The sequence below is a fragment of the Anomalospiza imberbis genome, chromosome 6 (assembly GCF_031753505.1).
Source record: "Anomalospiza imberbis isolate Cuckoo-Finch-1a 21T00152 chromosome 6, ASM3175350v1, whole genome shotgun sequence".
Lineage (NCBI taxonomy): Eukaryota > Metazoa > Chordata > Aves > Passeriformes > Viduidae > Anomalospiza > Anomalospiza imberbis.
In genome coordinates, this window is record NC_089686.1 from 23,050,536 (window position 1) to 23,059,601 (window position 9,066).

The 9,066-nt window shown below is 57.6% G+C and overlaps 1 protein-coding gene across 1 annotated transcript; it reads right to left on the minus strand.

Moving 5' to 3' along the window:
* Positions 1-4,404: 4,404 nt before the first annotated feature.
* On the minus strand, positions 4,405-6,827 carry FOS (Fos proto-oncogene, AP-1 transcription factor subunit). The gene is made up of 4 exons (XM_068192807.1): positions 6,464-6,827; positions 5,813-6,058; positions 5,590-5,697; positions 4,405-5,469 (listed from the first exon to the last, which is right to left on the minus strand). The coding sequence occupies exons 1-4, from the start codon at positions 6,602-6,604 to the stop codon at positions 4,852-4,854; spliced, it is 1,113 nt and encodes a 370-aa protein (XP_068048908.1). The 5' UTR covers positions 6,605-6,827; the 3' UTR covers positions 4,405-4,851.
* Positions 6,828-9,066: the final 2,239 nt, after the last annotated feature.

A 9,066-nucleotide genomic window follows, 5' to 3' on the forward strand; every position in this document is an offset into this window, starting at 1 on the left:
TCCTTCAGAAGGTTTTGCTCATAGATTTTGATGAATACTTTTTAGATACCCAAGTAGGAAATACCAGCTGAATGTCTCTTGTCCACATGCTTTGCTGACTCCTCACAGGACTCCAAACAATGTGTGAGGCCAGGAGTTCTCGTTAGAAAAGCTCTGCCCTCTCCCATGGTACCCCATTTTCTCCCTGCACCCACTAGTTCAGCTCTTTAAAGTTTTCACTAACTTGGCTGGTATAGAGAACAGGCTCAGTGCTCAGCAGCTCTACAGAACTTTTCAGGCTGTTGTTTTTTGGTTTTTGTTTTTTTTTTTTTTTTTCTTTTAATTGGCATGTTAACTATCTTCCCTCTGTTATCAAAGCCCTTCTAAATGCAATGCTACACACAAACCATTAGAAAGCAGCTCAGCTATTTAAGTCTTGACTACTCTTAGAACTCTTGGGTTAATATAATGCAGTCCAGTTGTTCAACACTTTTTATTTTAGCTATTTGTTTCACTGCCTTTTCTACAGACTTTCAGCTTGAAGCATATCTTCAGAAAAATCCTTCACAAAATCAAGTACAGAATTATTCTTAGGTTCCTCTACAATGAGCACAGAGCAAAATATTAATTTAATTTTTCTCCAGAACCTTATCTCCTCTGAATAATCCATTTTTATTTTGTCTGTCCAGTGGCCCTGATAACTCTTTTGGCAAGCTTCCTGTTCTATTTTGACAGAAAGCAGTAGTCAGATTTTTGTAACAAAATAGTAACAAAAAGTAACAAAAAGACAAACGGTAGGAGAACTAGCAGAGTGAGTGTTCAAGGATGTAGGTGCCTGGTCACCCGGTACACGACAGCCACGTTCATATGGCAGCTCTTGTGCTGCAACTGCAGTTAAAATATATATATATATATTTTCTTCCACCTGCTGGAGATAAAAGCCAGTTGTCACTTATGGGGGGGGCGGGGGATTGGGGCGGTTTGTTTCGTTTTCTTTTCCCACCATCACGGATCAATTCTTGGTGACTATGGAGATTTCCAGGTGGGGGGTGATGCCACGGAAGCCTGGCTAGGGACAGCGAGAGCTACAAACCGTCACGTGTGAGCTCGCCTGGGACTCAACGCCCAGCTGCTCGAAATCCCCATTCCTTCTCCTGACGCCTCACCCCGCAAAGGCAACGAGAGCGCCGGAGGAGGCGGAACGGACACCAGGCCGCCTTGTCAGCCCACCGGGGGCTCCACCCGCGAGGAGCCCGGTGGGGCAAGGCAGGGAGCGGCGGGCACGGCCGGGGGGCACGGCCCGGCCCGGCCCGTCCCGGGGCCCGTCCCGCCTCCCGGATCCTTCCCGCCGCCCAGCGCCGCCCGGGAAGCGCGGCGCCGCCGCCGTGCCATATATGGGCACGGCCGGAAGCGCGCGCGTCACGGCGCTGGCTCGCGGCGTCCCCGCGGGGAGCGGGACGTCACGTCACGTCCCCGGCGCGCCCGCGCGCGGCGCCCCGGCAACCAAACAGTAAACACGGGCGCGCGCAGGCGCGGCGGGGCGGGGCGCGCGCTGCCCGCCGCGCGAGCCCCGCGGGGCCGCGCCGGGGCCGGGGCCGGGGCCGGGGCCGGGGCCGGGGCCGGGGCCGGCCGGACGCGGGAGCCTCGCGCTGACCTCAGGTACCGGCAGCGGCCGCCCCGCCGCGGCCCGGGGCACGAGCGCCGCAGGCGGGGTGCGGGGTGGCGTGCACCGGAGCGGGTCGGGACTGCGGCCGCTGTCAGCACCGGAGCAGCCCTGGATCCGCAACACCCTCCTGCAGCCGGGCAGGAGGTACTGCTGGGCCGGGCGGCCCTGCTTTGTTCTACCATAAACGCGTTTAAGGATCTTCACGTTGTTTTACAGCTCTGCTGTCTGTAATTCCTAACAAGGATTCCGCTGCGCTTTGCGTTGTGTTGCAGTTGCATTTCTAAGAATTAATTACACTGCTGCCCTCAGAGGGATCAGGAGCACAGGAGGCGTCAGAAATAACACGAGCGTTTCCTACGTGCCTTATCTCGTTCCATTGTTGTGTTTCACAAAGCTTCGTGCTGGTATCTGTGTGATGGATCAGATACAGCTTGTAATTGAAGCACAGGCTTATAACACATTGCAGGCAGAGATTCCTGCATTATTCCTCAATTGAAGATAGTGGCAAGATTCCCCCTGTTTTAAGTGCAACTTCACTACGTAATTCTCAAATGCTGGGTAGCAGATAAACCACATTCATAACACAGCATAAAATTTATGTAGCACATCCTGAATTCTGGGTTGTTTGTGGCTGAAGGCAAGGAGTAAGACTGGAGCATGGGGTTAGACATAAAGTGTCTCGTGTAGTGCCACCCCTGAATCTGATATCTTTGCGTAACAAATGCAAAAGCTGACACTTAGACTTGGCACTTGCTATCACTTCTGTTAAAAAGAGAAGCCTTGGTTAGGCTGCAGGACTGCCGTCTCTCTGAATTTAGCTCTAGATTTTGCTCTAGCCTGTCCAGTGATCATGAGAGATGATAGGACCAGGATCACTCCACCTACTTTGAGGGAACCGTGTGGTATTTTTGGACTTTGTGGACCCCTGTTTCCTTTCTGCCTCTGCTGAATGTCTGGTGATTTCAGCAGCATGCGTGGGCTCCCAGAGACCTGAATTGTTCAGTTCTGAACTTAATGGTCTTTCAGCAAGACAGCGCGTTGTCATTCCAGATTTGCTGACTTCACGGGGTTACCTGTCACATAAGTCTGACTCTCCTGTAGCATCACCTACCACCTACATGACTGCTTCAATGGTTCAGTGCTGCTGTGCATTTGCTGCACCTGGGTGTTGCCCGTGTAAACTCAAATGGCCATGTGAAAGTAACTGCTTCTTTAGTAGCAAGTGAGATTAGTCTTCATCACTTGTCAGCTCTGCCTACAGATTAATGTTGAAAGATGGGAAACTGCACTTGTAATATTTGCTTTTACACAGGGCAGGCCTTGTTGAGCAAGTCATGGAGCTGCAATACTCAATACTGAGATGAGATAGATCATGTGTGTGTTCTGATTAGGGAAGGGGTGGAAAAAAGCAGAGCCTGCTGCAGTGACTGGGAAATGTGGACTTACAGAAACCTGACCCTGAATGTCAGCCTACAGAGATTCCTTGAGACCATGGTGTCACGATGGCCTTCAGCTGGACACACATGCTAGCACAGGTGACATCTTTGCTTTTACCTTAAGAAAGGAGTTCTCAAATTGGAGTGACAAGGCTAGAGGCTGTCAGAGAAGCCTTGCCACTCTCAGGAGACCCTTCATGTGTAGCCAGCAGGGAGGGAGCAGACCACTGCTCTGCAAGCAGGGGTAACCTGGCCCATCTGCTGTCCTGCCAGCAGAGCACACTTCACTGCACAAGCAGCAGGGATTACGGAGGGTAGCAGCCTTTCTCCACTAGCTTAGCAGGAGGGACCACATTTTCAGAGACCCCAAGGAGGCAGCACATTCCTAGAATGTGTGTGCCATTTGCTATAACTCATTCATTCAAGGGCTGGGCTGGCTTTAATAGAAACTGAAGAACCAGTGGTTTGCCTTATACCACCCAGCCCAAAGTGAGGAGTGCACAAGCCTTTCTCATCCCCTTACATCCAAAGAAGATAGGCCACAGCTATTCCTAGAGGAACCAGACCACAATCCAGGGACAAGGAAGTTGAGCTGTTAGGCACGTGGAAATTATCATGTGGGCCCCAGCCTAGAGGTGCCCTTTCACCACTTTTCCAGCAAGACCTCCAGCTAGCTGGTGAAAGGGCACAGCAGGTGACACACAGAGACACAGAAGGGGACCAGCCCCAGACAGATCAGCTGGGAGGGGCCTTAGGGAGTGACCCTGCTGCCTACTGGAAGGGGTGTAACCACAGCCAGCCCTGACTAGCACCAGGACAAGGACAGGGCTGGCCTAAATGGTATTCCCACCCTGATACACCCTAAGTCTCAGGCAGATTGCAGGTGTCTGCAGTTTATAAAGCCCAGACAAAATTAGAGGCTAGGGGACCCCTTTGAGGTCACAGGGAAGCAAGTGCAAAAGGTAACACAAAGACAGCTCCAGCAGTCAACTTAAATGCTTTTATTGACAATGTCTCTGAACAATAATAAGCAAACAATGCTTAAGTTTCATCCAAATTCACTTTCCACATGTCAAAAAAGACTTCAAGGTAGAAAAAAATAAAATAAAAATATAAATATCTGAGAATCCATCTTAATAAATAAATTAAAAACACAATAAAAACGTTTTCATGGAAAACTTATGTCAGAACATTCAGACCACCTCAACAATGCATGATCAGTAAAGTTACAATGAACATCAATGTAGAACTACAGTACATGGATATAGCTATTTATCTACCTACTAGAAAATAAAATAGAGTCTCTTTCCCCCCACATAAGATGGGTCATTGCTAAGTCATCAGAACACGATATTGCCAGGAACACAGTAGTTATTGTTAATCAGCTGCACTAGATACGAGTTGGAGATACCCAGCACCAGGTTAAATTCCAATCATTTAAAACCAAGAGATTAATTAGTTAATGCTAGTGATACTAAGGAGGGGAGGGAGTCACCTACCCAGCCATGTGGGACATGCTACAGACTACCAGCTCTCATGGATGGGCCACTGGGGACAAGACAAACTCCATGCGATTTGCTACATCTCTGGAAGAGGTAAGAGACCTCGGTGCATGACGCTCTGCCAGGCCCCGGGGCACCAGGCCAGACAGGGGGTGGCGGTGGCAGGGCCCTCCCCAGGCCTGGGGAGCCCCATGGGGCACAGCTGCAAGTCCGTGGGGGTGCATGGGCAGGGGAGGGGGCCCAGCAGGTCAGTCAATGCTGGAGCCCTTCACAAAGCCAGGAGGGTGGGGGAGCTGAGGGAGTCAGACGAGGGCTCGTTGCTGCTGCTGCCCTTCCGGTGCGCGGCAGCGCAGCTGGGGAAAGCCTCTGCCTCGGGGTAGGTGAAGACGAAGGTAGAGGTGTAGGTGCTGGGACACGGAGTGCAGGTCACCACAGGGGTGCAGAGGGGCTCCAGCTCACCGCTGGTCCCGGCAGTCAGCGACTCCCAGTCCGACGGGTAGAAGGAGGAGGCCCCAGGCAGGTCCATGTCGGGCACAGAGCGGGAGGCCTCCCGCGGCCCCGTGGAGAAGAGCAGCTCGTCGAAGGGCTCAGCCTTGAGCTCCAGCCCGCTGCTGCTGGTCTCCTTGGGCGGCACGGCCGGCGGCGCTTCGGGCATCAGCGGCAGAGCAAAGGCAGCCTCCTCGGTCATGGGGGGGCTGGGGGTGCCCAGGTCCAGCGCGGTAGCAGCGCTGGCAGCTGCCAGCTCCTCGGAGAAGCACAACTCCTCGGGCATCTTGCAGGCGGGCCGGTGGGCCGCCAGGATAAACTCCAGCTTCTCCTTCTCCTTCAGCAGGTTAGCAATCTCCGCCTGCAGCGCGGACTTCTCCTCCTCCAGCTGGTCGGTCTCCTGCCGAGAGAGCAGGCTGTCAGCCAGGGCCGGCATCACTCCCAGCTGGCGTCCCCTTCCTCCCGTCGTCCCCGCCCCCGGTACTCCCTCTTCCCCAGCCACCTCCCGGGCAGCACTTACCGCCTGCAGCGTGTCGGTGAGCTCCCGCCGCCGGTTGCGGCACTTGGCAGCTGCCATCTTGTTCCGTTCCCGGCGGATCCTTCTCTTTTCCTCCTCCTCCGGGGACAGCTGCGGGCAGAGAGCAGACCGCTCAGTCCCGCTGCCAGCCCGGTTACCCCCGGCCAGGGCAACCCGCCGGCGGCGCGTTCCCCCAGTCCCCCCAACAACTCCAATCCGCACTCACCTGTTCGACTTTGCCCCGGCGGCCGATGCTCTGTCCGCGGCCGCCCGGCGCCTTCAGCACTGCGGGGCGGGAGTAGGTGGTGGGGGCGGCCGCCGAGACGCCGTAGGGGTGCCCGCGGCTCTGGGAAGGGGCCACTGAAGAGATGAGAGTGGGCTGCACCAGCCACTGCAGGTCGGGGCTGGTGGAGATGGCCGTCACCGTAGGCACGAAGCTGGCGCTGGAGGCGGTCAGGTCGGTGCAGAAGTCCTGTAGGTCAGAGGAAGGAGGGCTGCCGTCAGCGGAGCGCCCGGGCCGCTCCCCGCCGTCCCCGGGGCCGCGGCGCCGCGCTGCCAGCGCCGGCTCCACACGAGAGCGGCCTGTTATAAATATCTCTGACGTCCGCGCTGACGCAGACGCTGCTCCGGAGTCTCCTCAATGAACTCGCGTTTTATCAATGAAGCCGCTTTACACACCCGCCGCAGAGCGCGGCCCGGGCTACGGCACCCCCCGACCGCCCCGCCTCGGCACCGGGGCCGCTCCCCATGCCAGTCCCCGGCCTGACCTCCTCCGCGGACACGGCTAGCTCCGCGCCACCCGCTCCCGTCCCGTCCTCTCCTGAGCGCTCCTACCCTGCCCCAGCCAAGAGCGCAGCCGGCACGCTCAGCAACTCACCTGCGGGTTGACAGGCGAGCCCATGCTCGAGAATGAGTCCGCCGGGGAGGGGTAATAGGTGAGGCTGTCCCCGGCCGGGGAAGCGCTGCTGCAGCGGGAGGACGGTGCCTCGTACTCTCCGGCGAAGCCCTGATACATCATGTCGGCTCGGTACGCGCAAGCCGAAGGTGAGAGGTGATGCGACGGTGGCAAAGTGTCCTTGGGGATGAAGCGAGGAGGGGTCGGCTGCGTGCGTCCCTGTGCCTGGTCCGCGCCGCGCGTCTCTCCGCTCCACCGCCGGGGCTGCCTGAGCTGCTGGAGTACCGCGCCGTGCCTTCCTTTTATACCCTCCCGCGACGTCACAGGGGACGTGCCACCCGCGCCTATGGGGGGGGGTAGCCCGCCCCGCGCCCGCCCCGCGCCTCCCCGGGGCCGCCCCGCGCGCCGTCTGCCACCGCCCCCCCCCCGGAAGAGACCCACGGCTTGGGGCGGGGGGCGGCCGCAGGGGCAGGGGGGCCCCAGGGCAGAGCAGGAGGGAGCGGCCATGGAGCTACCCCCCCGCGCGGAGTGGTACGGCCGGGCTCGGGAACCCACTGACGCAGATATCCTTATATGGGATACATCCTGTGCGAGGGGGCGTGACTGACGGGAAGCGCTCCAGGCTGCAGCCAAGTGCGGCGGGCGGGCGGCGCGCGGGACGGGACGGGACGGGACGGTTCGGGACGCGACGGCACCTCCCCCATCGCCTGGCGAGACCCTGCGAGGGCTCTGGGGCAGCGACACTGCCCTGAGGGCTGCCCTCTCGCAGCAGGTGACCCCCTCCCCGGGGGCAGCGTCCCGCCGCAAGTGAACCCCTCCCTTCAGCGGGGCCCCGCGCAGCCTTGCAGCCTTGGAGCAAGGTGCTCCAAGGAAGGCGACGAAGAAGGGGCCCGGCGGGCCAGGGGTGCGCTTTGCGCTGCAGGTCAAGCCCCATCGTCAGCACTGAGCGGGGTCTGCCCATAGCTGGGCACAGGTATTCAGTGGGCACCATGCACGGAAAGCTCAACTTACACCCGTCCCTCCAGCGAGGAGGGCGTTATGCTCATGTGTCGCTACTGATTTCTCTATTATGTATGTTTGTAGTTGTCGAGAGTGAGGGTAATGGCACAGGGCGGTGGGAAGCCCTGCCAGGGAAGCCTGAGGGGCCGCAGCCCTCCGGGAAGGTTGGAAGAGCTTGGGAGCAGTGCTCGGGGTGGGGGGAGGGGGGCTGGGATAGCCGCCAAGAGCATGGGCAAGAGGCCACCGGGAAACCACCGACGAGGAGAGAAAGGGGCGAGGCTCGTCCTTTCCTCCAGTTTGGGTTTTGTTTTGATCCTTGTTGCAGAGAAGCCCGGAGACACCCACCCACGACGGGGATGTCAGGCAGCCCTGGCTCAGGTCAGGCTAAGGTGGGAGCCAGACCGCAGACTCGCCTCGCACGGGCGCCAAGAGATCGCGGCTATAGATAGTAACAGGGAAGCTGCAGCAGGGAGCGTGTTTACAGCAACAAACAGAGCCTGCAGCGCAGTCTCCAGGCAGGAGCGTCACCCAGCCAGGCTGGGATCCTGCTGGCAGCCTCTCCCTCTGTTTGAGCTCATGGGCTAAATGCAGCGCTTGATGCTGCTGCTGTTGCTGTTGCTGCGCGAGCAACCTCCGTTCTTAGAGATCTGGGCCACGGGGGCGGGAGAACTGGGCCAGCTGCTATTTCTGAACTGCCCGTCAGAGCAGAGGGGACAGCCAAGGACTGCCGCAGCTCACGGCCCAACCGCTCCCTGGGAAAGGACCTGCGGGGCCCCATGCTGCTCTCATCAGCTCAGTGCTGGCCCGTGGGCTGGTCCATCCCGGGGCAGGCATCTGTCACCCCAGGTTCCTGTGCTGCCACGAGTTCTTTTCCCTGGCCAGCATTCCCCTCATACCAGCTACTGAAAGACTGGGGCAAGCATGGTCTCTTTGGCAGCCCGAGGCTGCAGGTGAGAAGGCCCTCAGCACTACCCAGAGAAGGGGTGTGCCAGCAAATTAGCAAAGCCACGATTCTGCCATCCCTGCCAGTGGTGAGCAACAGGCCAAACCTCTGCAGCCACATGCCCAGCGGGGCCTAGGTCAATACATCAGTGCCCAGCATGGGCAAGAGCCTCTGATACAGTTTCCAGTCTCAGACATTTGCCAGGCACATTTCAGAAAAACACTGTTTAGCCCTCCTCTCTAGAAACGGTCCCAGGATTCCTCTACCCAAACTACCTTCCCCAAAAGAAGTGTCTGGAAATCAGGGGGGGAATCCACTTCACCAAAGCCCACAATATTTTTGTGGTGCAATGCAAACCATCTGTTGCCATCTCCACTGGTGACCAAGCATGATCCGTTTGTACCAAATGGAAAGTGCACAGATGCCGCACATTTCTAACACGTGGAGGCAACGAAACAGAGAAAGCGAAAACACATGACGTGGGTTTGTTGTTTGCTCCAAACACAGGGTGCACACGTTTTACCACAGTATGTGTGAGAACAAAAAAAGGAAGCAAGCAGTACCGCAGGGACAAAACAGAGTCAGAGCGTGAACCCTCCTGCCTGGGTGAGAGGGTTGCCCTCACCAGCATGCCAGGCTGATG